Source organism: Nicotiana tabacum, chromosome 7, assembly GCF_000715075.1.
Source record: "Nicotiana tabacum cultivar K326 chromosome 7, ASM71507v2, whole genome shotgun sequence".
Classification (NCBI taxonomy): Eukaryota; Viridiplantae; Streptophyta; class Magnoliopsida; order Solanales; family Solanaceae; genus Nicotiana; species Nicotiana tabacum.
In genome coordinates, this window is record NC_134086.1 from 135121426 (window position 1) to 135137057 (window position 15632).

The window sequence follows — 15632 nt, forward strand, 5'->3', positions numbered from 1 at the left end:
CCCTCACAAAATGTATGGCTTTAATTATTTAGCCTTCGGGATGAGCCGTTTAGCAAATTTCACGGTTTTCCCAAAATACCAATACGTTAGTCTCTCTAGGACGCGCTCTAATAAATCTTACCTTCTTAAACTCGGGTGCACATTTATGTGACCCAAATTCAAATCTCAACAGAATCGAAATGCGTCTCTAATCACGGGTACATTGATTGTGACGTGGTTCGAGATGCGTATCCATGACGTTGCAAATTCCTTTAAAAAAAAATAAGAATAAGATGAGCCTCGCCAAATAAAAATACAAAATTGCGGGGCCCTTAGTAAATATTTGCTTTAAAATTGCTTAGACTTCGGGATGGACCGTTTAGTAAAATTCAACGGCCCTACCCAAAGTAAATGATACGCTAGTCACTTTAGGCGCGTATTTAATAATGTTATCTTCCTAAACTCGGGTGCACATTTATGTGACCCAAATCCCAATCTCAACAGAGTTGAAATGTAGCTCTAACCACGGGTACATTGATTGTGACGTGGTTCGAGATGTGTTTCCACGATGTTGCAATTCTTGATAAAATAACAGTAAATGATAAAAGCGGTTAAAAGTTAAATTTTGCACATAGGTTCAACATATATTAAATCAGATAATCAAGCCAAATATGACAGTTGAGCGACTGTGCTAGAACCACGGAACTTGAAAATGCCTAACACCTTCTCCCGGGTTAACAGAATTCCTTATCCGGATTTCTGATACGCAGACTGTAATATGGAGTCATTCTTTTCCTCGATTCGGGATTAAATTGGTGACTTGGGACACCCTAAAATCTCCCAAGTGGCGACTCTGAAATAAATAAACAAATCCCGTTTCGATCGTCCTTTAATTGGAAAAAACTCCTACGCCCCTCGCGGGGGCGGAAAAAGGAGGTGTGACAGTGGGAACCTATAATGATGAATGGAGGGACTGGGTAATCAAGAGGGAGCTCTACTCATAACCTAGCGTATCTACCCCTTAAAGTAGCGGATGTACAAGCATCTATTTTTAAGAGCTTGCCGATTTTGTTGCTAATCCTTGCAAAAATAGTGCTATCATAAAACTCCGTAGGGAGCTGTGGTAGTCTTAACCAAACAACTGAGATTTGTAGTTTCTCCTTAGAGGCCACGAAATTTGGGACCCATTTCTTAACAAACAAGTAGTGGCCATTGATGAACCAAGGACCTTGGTGAAGGGCTTTGGCCATATTGACTTCTTGGGAGAATTTAACAATGTAGAAATCGTCACCCAAATCAATGAGAGGGAATTGTTTTGTGGGCTTCCAATGTTCAAGGAGTTTTTTCTTGAGGTACTAATGGAGAATACGCTTACCAAATAATTTGATTATAAGAGAGTATTTCTATGGCTCATAAAGCCTTTGCATCTCCTCTGAAGATAGAATAATTGCTTAGTCGTTGTTTGGAGGATCATCCTGGAAAGGAGCATTTGGCGTGTTCTCATAGCAATTATTAGTGACAGGAGCAGAGGAAACCTGCTGATCATACAGAAAATTAATTGGTTCTAGGGAGATGAGTTTTTCTTTAAAGGAGGAAAAATTCTCCTTAAGTGGTGCACTAGCCTCTGTTGTAGGATCTGGCGATTTTGGAGGTATGGTTATGTCTATTAGGGAAGGGTCTATGGTGTGCAGGGACATGGTTCTAAGAATGGAGGTGAAAAATAAGAAGAAGAGAAGTTAGAGAGAAGAAGGATGTAATTGAATGTAAAGTTCTAATAAGTACATACTAAGTATAGTAATTTCCACCTTGTAGTCTCTTCCCCTATTTATCCTTAAAAAAAGGAGTAAATACAATGCACAACAAAGCTAATAAACATGTTGATCCATCGATATACAGGCCAACGGGGCGAAGCTTACAGTTCAAGTTCTAAGCTAGCGTTTGCCCATAAATTTCCAAATTCATTTTTAAAAATTTGATCTGGATGAAATTTGATTTGAAGATGAAAATCAACAAAAATTTTCAAAACGTATTTCACTTTTTTTAAAAAAAAAACATTAAACGTAACTTATATCCATAAGTTCTAAAATCTATCAAAAATACTCAATAATACCAAACAAACAAATTTGCTAATCATGTATGTGCAAAACATTAATCGACACTATTTATTATTATTATCACAAATCATATATAGTCCTAAACATAGATAAGTTTGGCACAAAATTATTATTTTTATAATGAACTACATAATATTAGTTGGGTCATCAATGTCTGCTTAGCGGTAGCGTTCGAAGGCCTTAATGAATGTAAGTACTTTTATTTTGTGAGTTGCTGGAGATTTGAAACTTATCCTTTTATGCCTTTTTAAATATAATGAGACCATATTCTAAGAGTTCAATTATGAATCTTGTTGCATAAATACAGCTCTCACCTGTCTATGCCGAGCAGGTGCTTGTTGAAATGCTTCCTCGAAATTGACCTGAGGCAATATTACTTTCCTTTTTTTGGCTTCTGACAATGCTGTGCTTTAGTTTACTTTTGAGAGTGTTACATGCATTTCCATCAGTACATTCTTTATCTACTTGCTGCAATACTAGTTCTAAACTGCCTCTAAATCATTCACTTTCAGGGAAAAAAACGTGCAGGAGCCATTTTAGTCAGTAATCGGAGTAGTTGTTAAACTATGGACTGAGCATTGCCTACAACTACAATGTATAAAGCATGATTGCATTTTCTCTCGTAGCTTTTATCTTATGGGTAGGCAAACTACTTTGCTATCATATGTAAGAAGCAACAAAGATGAATCGTGAGAGGTAAGGAAATATGATAACTCAGGGTGGATACAATTAGAAGTAATAGTAAGAGCATACTGCAGGGAAGTGTTACAGGATGGAGGAATGAACAGGACACTGTGTCTTTGTTCTAGCAAAAGGACTGCAATAGAATAAGAAGCAAAAAACCTTTCTCTGCAATCATCTTGTGAACTTAATGACTGCCTCTTGATTTCCTCGCTGCCTTCTTCCGAGATGCTTCGCTAATGCTTATACTAGTTCTCCCATCTTGATCTTGCTGCTGAAATATCCTTAAAATCAATCTGTCAACTAGTTTGTTGTACAAGTGGTTCCATCTTTTAGAGAACAAAAGTGGTAGAACAATGATCCCGATGCCAACAACAAACCCTAATATAATGCTTACATAAATCTCCGTACTTGAAAATAGTTTCTCCTCCTCAAATTCTGGCTCTGAAGGTGCCACTGCCGAATCATTTTTGCAAGTTATGTTAAGCAAAAACCCACATAGCCCCTTGTTTCCGATGAAACTTTCTGCAAAGGTGTCAAATTGGGTACTTCGTGGTATCATTCCAACCAGTTCATTGTATGATAAATTTAAGAAGGAAAGAAATGTGAGGCTAGCAAGCTTTTCTGGAATATTTCCATCTAACTTGTTGAATGACAGGTCCAGTGATCCCAATTGCTTCAGATTTCCAAATGCTGGAGGGATTTGACCTGTGAGATTGTTGTGAGAAATATTCAGAAGATAAAGTGATTTGAGATCTCCAACTGTCTCTGGTATGTCCCCCACAAAATTGTTACTTGAAAAGTCAATGGAGGTGAAGAAAACAGGGATCTTTTCCAAAGTAACGTTTTGTCCTTTAAGAAAAAGACCAACTGTATCCTGATAGTAAATTGGCCTAACCGATACAGACTCAAAATACAAGTGATCAAAGCGTGAATGCGCTATAGCTGGATCAACAGTCATTGCATTTAGCTCCAAGAATGAATTTGGGGGCAGAATGCCCCCTAAATTATTGGAAGCTAGGTCGATTATCTGAAGAGCTGTCCAATTGGAACTCCCTCTAGAGCACTCAATGTCCCCATGGAAACCATTGAAACGTAATGCAAGTACACGCAAATTGGATAAGTTCCTCAACCAGCAGGGGAAGGTATCCTTGATCTTGTTGTTTCCCAGATTTATTAGCTTAAGATTTGTACAGTTGGACAAAGAACGAGGAAGCTCACCTGTTAAGTAATTCTGACTGAGGTCAAGGGTCTGTAATTGACAATTATGAGAAAACTCTCGAGGTATATTTCCTGTGAGATTGTTCTTTCTCAGGTTCAGTACTTTCAGCGTGTTGCTCTTTTCTGCTAAACATGGCGGTATTGTGCCATTCAAAGTATTGTTAGACAAATCAAGTACTTCAAGATAGCGCGCATTGCAGATTGAAGAAGGAATATTGCCAATAACTTTGTTGTTTGCAATTGAGAGGAACCAAGCAGTTACAAGATAATTGCCAAAGTCAGGCGGTATCATAGTAGCAAGGTTATTGTTGGAGAAGTCAATATAAGCAGCTGCACGTGGTGGTAATGGAATAACCCCAGTGAGTAGATTTGAATGCAGATCAAGGAAATTAAGAAGGCCAAATCTATAAGGTTCTTGAAAATGCGTGAATTGATTGACAGAAAGATTCAGAAAACGGAGAAGTCTATCATTGATCTCCACCAACCAGTTTGGTATTTCACCAGTAAGTTTATTGTTTGAGAGATCTAACATAGACAATCTGGATTGGTTCTTGAGGAAGGAGAGATTCTGCAGATTGCATGATCCCATCATTAAACTGTTCAGCTGGGGGAGCAAGGAAAGTTCCGATTCACTTATATTTGTGTCAACTGATAAACTGTTGTGGGACAGATCAAGATTTACAAGCTTATTGAGCTCTGTGAACTTCTTGAATTGCACAGTACCATTGAAATTGTTGGATGAAAGTTTAAGATCTAAGAGATCGTGCAGCTCAAAGAAAAACTCAGGTATTGGCCCTTCCAATTTGTTGGCACTCAAGTCAAGATCTGTTAGTGGAGAAGTCACATTTTGTAGTTCAGTTATTTGGCCAGAAAATTTGTTGATGGACAGATCTAAACCTGAAAGTGAGGGTAGGTAAAACAATGATGCTGGAATGTGCCCAGAAATAGAATTGTTACTCAAGTCGAGTCCTTCAAGATTCTCAAAGCCTTCCCAGTCGGATGATATTCCTGTCAAATAATTTCCAGCTGAGTTAATATAACTGAGGTTTTTGGACAGCTTAAAAGATGGAAATGAACCCGTGAAGCTATTCCGGTCGAAATCCAGATAAACAAGCTTGGTTAGGTTTACCATAGAAGACGGAATTGGACCTGTAAAATTACATAAACTAAGGTCAACATGTGCCAATATGCTAAGGTTCTCAATGGACGTGGGTATACTTCCTGAGAATCCTGTATTGCTTAGAACCAGAGTTTGTAGAGATCCGTTTGAAGGAAATTCAGGTAAAGAACCTCCAAGCATTTCATTTTGTGATAAGTCAATAGTCTGTAGAGTTGGTACCTGGAATATCTTCTGAGGCGCTTCTCCTATCAAGTTGCAGGATCTTAGACTCAAGACAGTTAGATTGGATAAGTCCAAGAAGAACTCTGGAATTGGAGCAGATAAATTGTTCCCATCAACACGGATTACAGATAGAAACTTAAGATTTGCTAACGGATGGATACTGCCTGAGAACAATTCATCAGTAAGGTCAAGACCGATAACTTGACCTGCACCATTGCAAGTGATGCCCTGCCATCGACAGCAGTCAATCCTCTGATTCCACTTCACCAGCTTGGTGGATATTTCAGAATCATAAGTAAGATTATTTCTGAGCTGTAGCAGCAACGTCTTCTGATCCTGAAGACATTTACCGGAATTAGCTGCCACTACTTCATTCATTCTACAGCAGATGGAAAGTAGTAGGATCAAGACAAGCTGAGAAAACATTTGACTTCTCATTTTGACTTTGGACAGAGAAGGAAAATTGAAGCTTCTGCAGATCTGAAACGTATAAAATAGCAAAAACTTGCATGAGGATGCGGGCTCATCCTCGTGCGAATAAACAACGTGGATTCTTTTATCTATTTAGCTGCTTCTATATTATCTTTTGGCTTACAGATAAATTATTTTCCTATTTTAAGAGGGTGGGAAAGAGACATATAAGTAGTACAAGAAGATGATTAACTTGTATTAACTGCTATTAATAAGGGAGAACCGCAGGAGCTTCTTGACAGAAAAGTCCAAACATCTCAGTTTATGCCTTAATACTCTTCCTTATCTATTTTAGTGGACAAAATAAGCACACCTGACACCACTTACCAGGAACACGTGTGAAGAGTTATTGATATAGTGGGACCCTTATTTGCCATTTACACGTCCTATCATGATCCATGGGCCCCGCTTAAACAATGTGTCGGCCTATTTAGTTTGTTATGTATTGAAATAGAGAACGCTTGAAACAGGTTCTCTAAATTTGACATGCAGCGATTATCTTGGGGCGACCTATACCCATTTTTTTTAAAATTTTTAACTTGTATCTACTTCTTAAAAAACTTCAGCTCTCTTTCTCCTCCCCTTCTCTTCCTTCATTTTCTTTTTTCTTTTTCATTTTTACTTCTTAAACTCATCAAAGCCTCTGTTATTTTATGGTCACTTGAATTTACGTGTTGTTTCAACTGCACATCTATTTAAATTATCAATGGATTAACTTAAGCACGGAAATACAGTACATTTTCACACATTAATATAAAGATTACGTAGCTTATTTTTTCGAAATATGAACTGGGGAGGAATTTTACAGTGTTTGCATACTAGACTAGATATTGCATGGCATACGTAAAGGTGAGGGAAAAAGAAAAATCAAAAAAAGGAAGGCAAATCCCTATGTGCAAAAAACTTCAGCTCTAGAGCTGAAGTTTTTATTTTATAACTGGAGCTGAAGTTTCCCGGTTACTAAACAAAAACCTATAAAATAAAACTTCAGCTCTAGAGCTGAAGTTCGCGAGTTACAAAACAAAAACTTCAGCTATAGAGTTGAACTTCAGGCCCGACTACTAAAATGCTGAAGTTTTGTGTGATTGTCTTTGCTACTTCAGCCCCGTGTGCGAAAAAGTGGGTACGCTTGCAATTTTTTTTTGCAAAGCGAACACAGATTAAAATGTGGCACAAAAAGCGGGTTAGATGCAAATGCCCCAATTATCTCACATCCAATTTAGAGAAATGAAGCAATTATGTCACATCAACTGAACTTTTTCATATCTATAATTTATGAATATGGCCGACTAAAATTTGAATTTTGATGGTATTACCTTGTCTTGTGCTAATACTCCAGTTTATTGTTAAAAGGCAGTCCTACTTCATTTTTCACGAGTCATTTACCAAGTTTCAGAATTTGATCAAACATTGGATCGCATTTTTTAATCTGTGAGTTCAAAAGAATCAGTGTTCTTTTCCACTTGTATTTTCGTCCTCTCCACCGGTAAGTGGTCAAGTTCTTAATTTGGTTTAGTTAATGCTTAATAGTATCAGTATGGACTCATAGATCTTCTTGTTGATTTATGTCAAGATTTATCAAGCTTTATCTTTATATATATATATATTTCTCCATGGTTATTGTCTTCGACATAAACAAACGCGAATATAATATTATTCTTTTTTTATAAGAAAAGCAAAGGAGATTAGTTTTTCTTATTTTGTGATTTAATTATAGAAAAGATAGTTCCCAATTAGAATATTACATTATTAATTAGTCTGTTTGCCTTCTAGACTTTGGTAGCCGGTTGCCTGCATGCTTCCAGGAACTAATTGACCCGGTTTCAGACAGGGATGCTGCTGTAGTTTGATTGACTTTTAGCATGTGAATAATCGTAAATGAAAAGGTTATTCCCTCTTTTGTATAATTGGCAAATGATTGATTAATGTTTTCATAACTGCTCAGCTAAAGAAAATTATCCTCGTGGAGCTTAATTAACAGAGTCAAGTTAAATTAAAATACTAATTAGTACATTCAGATTAAAAAATGTATGAAACATATCTTTCCCATCTGGTATAGTTAATAACTTTGAAGCATATAAAAATTGACTTGTTGAGATCTCCAATACTGATATTTGTCCATTTCCCGATTGTAGTCATTACATCTACTTAAAATTATTGGTGAAAATACATATATAATTGACAAATTAAAATTAAAAATTGAAGGTGAGATACAGATGTCTCGCTCGGGCAGTGGTAGTACTTTTGGTTTGCTCATTCTAGCAGCACAACAATATAGCGGGTATTATCACTTTTAGTCCCCATCAGGAACTATTTACATCTGGTAGCCGAAAAAGCATATAAAATTTGTATATTTTTTGTATATAACATACAGAATGTATATATATACAAAAAATATATAAACTTTATACATTTTTTCGCCTATTATTTTTACAGCGACTATACAGTGTCATTTTTCAACATTATACATGACTAAAGAATAAAGTTGGATAAATTGTCAAATCTAAAGCTCCATGACGATAATATATTTCATCCACCGTAAAACTCCATTTTTATGTTGGAACAATTAATTAGGGTCTTTTCCTTCACATATCACAATTTTCATACACCACTAAGAATAAATAAATAAATAAATAATGTCTAAGAATTTAACTTTTTGATAAGGAGATTCATAGAAATTTGTTTAAAATCTACTACTGCATCTTTTTCCAACTAATTAGATGTTAGACTTAGACTGGATAGCAAAATAAAGATTGGAGATCATGTTACATTTTCAAGAATATTAAATTCGTTTTATGAAAATTTGAACTTTTAATATCAAAAGATTAAAAAAGAATTAAGTGTTCTTTTTGTTTTTCGATTGACTATGTTCTATAATACATATAACTAACTTGAATGAAACTTGACTTAAGAGTTCTTACCCAAAATTGGCGAAATCAAATGAACTCCATCTTAAATGAAAGGTCGATTAGAATTGTTAATAGCATCAGCAAATTGCCTGATGATCATTGTGGCAGTGATGGACAATTTTTCTCTCCAAAATGTGCATTTTTTGGCGGTGTGTTGTTTTTAAAGGAACACAAAATATATGCAAAACTTTGTACAGTACGACTTAAGAATATAAATCACAACGGAAGTCTGCTAATTTTAGCTTCATTAATAATTCACCGATAGAGAATGATTTTTTTTTTTTAAAAAGAAGTTTCTTATCGGAGAATGATTTTTTTTTTTAAAAGAAGTTTCTTTAGATAGAGTAATGAGTTATTTTTCAATATAGCATAGCACGTATTCATTAAAGGCGCAATTCAACTGATAAAACACTATTGAGTACACATATACATCGATGAATTTCTACATTTATCAAAGAAATTGACAACCATTGTTAATATAAGGGATTACCATATGAGAAAAAACTTTATTAAAAAATAGTTCGCTATTAGAGAATTATAAATGAACAATTAAACTTCTAATAAAATTTATATACAAGAATAAGGATGTTGAAAACGAAAATCGAGAATGAGGAAAAGCTAAAGTATATCAACCAGCACAATACATTAAGAAATGCGATGTATAATTGTATCAGAAATGCTACGCGTTTCATAAATTGGATCTAAAAATGAGCGTATCCGTAAATCGGGTAAAATTTCAGTTTCAGTAAACGGGAGCTACTGAGACCCTGATGAGCCGGTTGAACAAATGGGTGATCTGGGCTCTAAGACATTCCACCATCTTGGAATGAGATTACTCATATTAGTATTACTTGAATTAGAGAATCTAAAGACAAAATCACCATTAGATAATCATCATGCATAGCAATACATGTGTTATTATTAGATCAGTGTTACATTTTGCACTATTATTCTTCATATAACAATTTATATACTATTATATAATTTCTATATAACTACAAAAATAAGTAAAGATTATATGAGCATAAGAATATTAGCATCATAGAGTAGCTCATGATTTAGTAGGCTGTAGACCTATGAGTTTGAAAAAGGTACGTATGTAGTGGATGAAAACAAGGAGTAATGACTAATAAGTAGGTCTGTTAGTGAATACTAAGTAAACCATTAATGGGATAATTGGCTTCAAGAGTTGAACAAAAATTTACTGTATAACCAATAATATTGAAAAATCATAAAATTTGTAATATGAAAAGGTTCAAAAATTCCCATCACAACTCAATCCTCATTCTGTAAACCAAATATGAGAGCCGATTTTTGGAAATGACGTATGAAAAAAAGAAGTGCAGTGCACTAAGCTACCGTTATGCAGGTCCGGGGAAGGGCTAGACCACAAAGGTGTATTGTACGCAAACTTACCCGATATTTCTAGGAGACACTGTTTTCAGCTCGAACCTGTGACATGTGGTCTGGCTTTAATCATCTTGGAACTTGGCAGTGGGATTTCCTTGCTTTCTTTTTCCAGTATATTTCACTGATGCTAGTATTACGTTGTCGTTTCTTTACACCAACCTTGCTAAACACCCAGAAAATTAGTCCATCAATCAGCTTGTTGTAACATTCTCTCCATCTTCTGGAAACCAAGAGGGGTAGAAATATGATTGCCAAACCAGCAGCGAATCCTAATGCTACGCTTACATACATCTCTGTCCTGCTAAAGAACTGCCCCTCTACGTCTTCAGATTCTGGCTGCAGAGCTGCTTCTTCTATGTCACTATTGCACGTTTTGTGGAGTGGAAAGCCACACAGTCCCTTGTTTCCCACGAATGAACTTTCTGAAAACGTTTGCATTTGGTTGCCTTGTGGGATCATTCCAACCAGTTCATTGTATGATAAATTTAACAACGAAAGAAATGTGAGATCTGAAAGCTTTTCAGGGATACGCCCCTCTAACTTGTTGAATGAGAGGTCTAATGATTCCAGTTGCTTCAAATTTCCAACTGCCGCCGGGATTTGGCCAGTGAGAGCATTGTGAGACAAGTTGAGAAGACGAAGAGATTTGAGTTCTCCGACTGTCTCAGGTATGCCTTCAATAAAACTGTTATTCGACAAGTCAATGGAGTTGAAGATTATGAGAATTTTCCCTATGGTGACTTCTCGTCCTTTAAGAGAAAGAATGACTGAGTCCTGGTAGTAAGCTATTGACGCTGATTCAGACTGAAAATGCAGATGATAAAGGCGAGGATGTGGTTCCACTGAGTTAACCTTCATAGCTTCCAGATCCATGAATATATTTCTTGGCAGAATGCCACTGAAATTATTGGAAGCTAGATCAATTATTTGGAGAGCAGGCCAGGTGTAATTGACCCCAGAGCAATCAATGTTGCCATGGAAATTATTGAACCGTAGCACAAGTACATGGAGATTTGACAAGCTCTTCAACCAGCAGGGTAAGGTATCAGTTATCTTGTTGTTTCCCAAGTTTAACACCTTCAGTTTCCTGCAATTGGATATAGACCGAGGAATCTTCCCCTCCAAGTTATTCTGCCTTAGATCTATGGTCTCCAAGCTACACTTCTCTGAAAAGTTTCCAGGCAAATTACCCCTGAGATTGTTTCTTCCAAGGTTCAGCACTTTCAAACTACGGCTGCTTTGTTCAGCTAAACATGCTGGTATTCTGCCACTCAATTTGTTGCTGGACAAATCAAGTACTTCAAGATTGGTCGCGTTACATATTGAAGAAGGGATAGTTCCATTGATTGTGTTGTTTGCAATTGAGAGGAACACGACACTTGAGAGGTGATTGCCAATATCAGGTGGTATACTAGTAGTAAATTTATTGCTGGAGAAGTCTACATATAAAGCTGCACGTGGTGGTAATGGAATTTCCCCGGTGAGCAGATTCAAATGTAGATCAAGGGAATCTATATTGCGAAATCTGTAAGGCTCCTGCAGGTGTGTGAACTGATTACGAGATAGATTCAGATCAGTGAGACCTCCGTCCCATATCCAGTTTGGAATTTTACCTTTGATATGGTTGATCGACAGATCTAACAACGTCAACTCAGATTGCTTCTCAAGGAAAGAAATATTGTACAGATTGCAAGAGGCCAACCTTAAAATACTCAAATGGGGAAGCAAGGCGAGTTCTGATTCACTTATATTTGTGTCAACTGATAACCTATTGTAGGACAGAACAAGAGCAACAAGGTTCTTAAGCTTTGTGAACTTTTTCCATTTCACAGTACCATTGAATTTGTTGTAAGAAAGTGCAAGTTCTTGCAGATGGTGTAGCTCAAAGAAAAACTCTGGTATTGGCCCTTCCAATTTATTGCCAGCCAAATAAAGCTTTATCAGTGAAGAAGAAGTCACATTCTGTAGTTCAGTTATTTGGCCAGTAAAATTGTTGGCGGACAAATCTAAGAACTGAAGTGAGGGTAGGGAAAACAGTGATACTGGAATTATCCCAGAAAGTGAATTTTCGCTCAAAATAAGGACTATAAGATTCTCAAGGCCAACCCAGTGAGAAGACGAAATCTCACCGGAGAAATTATTTCGTTGAAAATTTATCATAGTAAGATTTTTGGATTGCCTAAAGGATGGTACTGATCCAGTGAAGAGATTCTGGGAGAAATCCAGATAACGAAGCTGGGTAAGGTTTTCTATAGAAGATGGGATTTGACCTGTAAAATTGCAATCCAAAAGTTCAAGATCAATCAGCTTAGTAAGCAACCCAATGGACTTGGGTAAACTTCCTGAAAAATTTGTATAGCTGAGAACCAGACTTTCTAAAGATGCATTTGAAGGAAATTCAGGTAAAGAACCCCGAAGCACATAATTGTATGACAAGTCAATTTTCTGCAGAGTTGGTACCTGGAATATTTTCTCAGGTACTTCTCCTGTCAAATTACAGGATCTTAGACTCAAGACTGTTAGATTGGAGAAGTCCGCAAAGAATTCTGGAATTGGAGAAGATAAATCATTCCAATCAAGAACGATAACTGAAAGAAACTTAAGATTAGGTAATGCAGAATTATTGATACTGCCCGAGATGGATTCATAGCTAAGGTCAATACCAATAACTTGACCTGCAACATTGCAGGTGATACCCTGCCATTGACAGCAATCAATCCTCTCGTCCCATGTTGCCAGCTTGATGGATGCCTCAGAATTATAAGTAAGGTTATTTCTGAGCTGCAGCAGCAACACCTTCTGACCCTGAAGACATTTGCTGGAATTAGCCGCAACTACATCATTCATTCTACAGCAGATGGAGAGTAGAAGGATGAAGAAAAGCTGGCGAAACATTACTTATTATTTTGAGACTGTGACCAGAAAGGAAAGTTGAAAGGTTTTGCTGATGTGAAACGGTATTATATGGAGTAGCAAATAGTTGCATGAGGCATGGGGGATCGAGTAAATTAAACAACGTGATGCCTTTCTTGATGTTTGTAGTATCATTTTTTTAAAACTTATCCTTTGGGTTTGGCAATCTGTGAAATGCTGATGCCTTTCATGGATCATCACCTTATTTCGTCCCAACAATATATTATGTTTTATTTTGTTGTAGTTAGGTGTCATTTGGTTGGGAAACAAGTTATTCCAAGATTAATTATTTCGGATTAATTATCACAACTTTATAGAGATAAAAATAACACTATAATTTCAGAATAACTAATTGCGAGATTAGTTATACTGCAATTTTATTCCAATCAAACCTACTATGGACTCATTTCAAATTTAATTTAGTGATTAATTATTTCTTATTGCTCCCGCAAGTTAAGTTCAACGACGTGTGTTACAATCGAAACCGACATCCTCCGTGTGTATTCACTGGAATTTAGCCAATTTCCTTGCAGGGCATGCTAACTGTTGAGTCAACGAGTCAAAGTTGGAATGCTTCATTTTCTCCTCTCTTTCTTGACTGTTTAATTTATTTATTTGCCATGTGATTCCACATACAGTTATTTTAAATTGTCCGGCTTCATCTTTTCACACTTGCTTTACTAAAGAAAGCAATCTTAATTAGGATTCTGAGACCGAGAGATTCTGCTCTTTCATTCTTTCCTTCTTTTTAAATAAAACTAAACTTGTTTTCTTGGATTTAAATTTGTATTTTGAATAATATACTAAAAATTTATACTAGATAGTGAAGGATTGAAAGAACCCGAAAAGTAATTTAGGCACAAGCAAAAAATTCGGCAAAAGCTATATACAGAAATTTATTAAACTAGGGAGAGAACTTGTGTAACGACCCGACTAGTCGTTTTGAGAATTTGTACTTCGCTCGGTAGTTTACGGGTGTGAGTAGCTTCATATAATGTATTTGACTTATGTGAATCATCGGTTTTGGTTTTCAGGTTACGCGGGACTGATTTGGAAGAATGATTCTCAACTGGGGAGCTTTAAATTTGAAAGAGTTGACCGAGCTTGACTTTTTAGTATTTGACCTCAGATTGGAACTTTGATGGTTTTGTTAGCACCGTTGGGTGATTTTAGACTTAGAAGCGCGTCCGGATTGTGATTTGGAGGTCCGCAGTTGAATTTGGCTCGAAATGGCGAAAGTTGAATTTTTTTTGGAAAGTTTGACCAAGAGTGGACTTTTGATATCGAAGTCAGATTTCAATTCCGGAAGTTGGAGCAGGCCCGTAATGTCAAATATGACTTGTGTGCTAAATTTAAGGGTAATCGAACGTGATTTGATAGGTTTCGGCATCGGTTGTGAAAGTTTGAAGTTTCAAGTTCATTGATTTTTGGATTGAGGTGTGATTCGTCGTTTTGATGTTGTTATGTGTGTTTTGAGGCCTCGAGTAAGTCCGTGTTATATTATGGTATTTGTTGGTATGTTTGGATGTGGTCCCGAGGGGCTCGGGTGAGTTTCGGATAGGTTTGGGTTGTGTTGCGCTCGTTTTTTTTGTTTCGACGTTGTTTCTTCAAGCATAAAAGGTACTATATTAAGCAAATAAGCTCCAGTTTCTGTTTTTTGAGGCATTAGATCCGTATCGTAATTACGGAGTCATAGAAAAAAGAATATCAAATTTGGACATCGTATGAAGAATTTATGGTCATTTTACTAAGAATTGAGTTGTCAGATTTTTCAGATTAATTACGAAATTGTCACTGATTTCGTATTTAAAAATATGCTATATTTCCAAATATTGAAACCAACATATCTCCTTCAATATAAGGTCAAATGGAGTGATTCAATAGCCTAACTTAACTAGAATTTCACAAAGAATCCATTGGAGGCATCAAAAACGAGTTTTGAGATCATTTGTCACAAGAAACGAGGCAGAACAGTGTTAAAATGAGGGTTTTATTCATTTAACATATTTTGAGTTGGGGAGCTTGGAATTGGGTAATTTTTAGGTGATTTTTATCAGATGAATTGGGATTTGATTTAGGATTCGATCTTTATCCTTTGGAACTGTTTCCTAGGGCTTTATTTGATGTATTTGAGTTGCTTTTGGCTAGTTTTTAGCCGTTCAGAGGTCACTACGCGCGTGATAGAATTTTTGGAGCATCGCTTGGCTTGATCGATATTGTAATTGGCTTGTTCGAGGTAAGTGTCTTGCCTAACTTTGTTGAGGGAATTTTTCCTCCTATTTGATATTGTTTACTACATGCGGGGGTGATGCATGTATATATGTGTCGGGGTTAATCATGCTCAGGGGTAGATTATGTTATATTTGTGTTTGTAGAACTTCCTGACCTTCCTGCTTCATGTCTTACTTGACTCTTAATGCTAAGAACATAATATTAGATAATAGAAATCAAGACTTAGCTTATTATAACTTGATCAAACTTGACGAAAATTCTAAGAATACATTGATATGTCTAGTCCGGTCATCTCTATGCGAAATCACTATTACATTACTACGGCTGATATTCTTGAAATACTAGACTCTATACTTGTGT

The 15632-nt window shown here is 36.3% G+C and overlaps 2 protein-coding genes across 2 annotated transcripts; both read right to left on the reverse strand.

The window, feature by feature from the left end:
• Positions 1 to 2779: 2779 nt before the first annotated feature.
• Positions 2780 to 5981, reverse strand: LOC107813327 (receptor like protein 22-like). Its single transcript, XM_016638582.2, has one exon. The coding sequence runs from the start codon at positions 5773 to 5775 to the stop codon at positions 2962 to 2964; it is 2814 nt and encodes a 937-aa protein (XP_016494068.2). The 5' UTR covers positions 5776 to 5981; the 3' UTR covers positions 2780 to 2961.
• Positions 5982 to 10193: 4212 nt separating this feature from the next.
• LOC107813329 (receptor-like protein 49) lies at positions 10194 to 12974 on the reverse strand. Its single transcript, XM_016638583.2, has one exon. The coding sequence runs from the start codon at positions 12972 to 12974 to the stop codon at positions 10194 to 10196; it is 2781 nt and encodes a 926-aa protein (XP_016494069.2).
• Positions 12975 to 15632: the final 2658 nt, after the last annotated feature.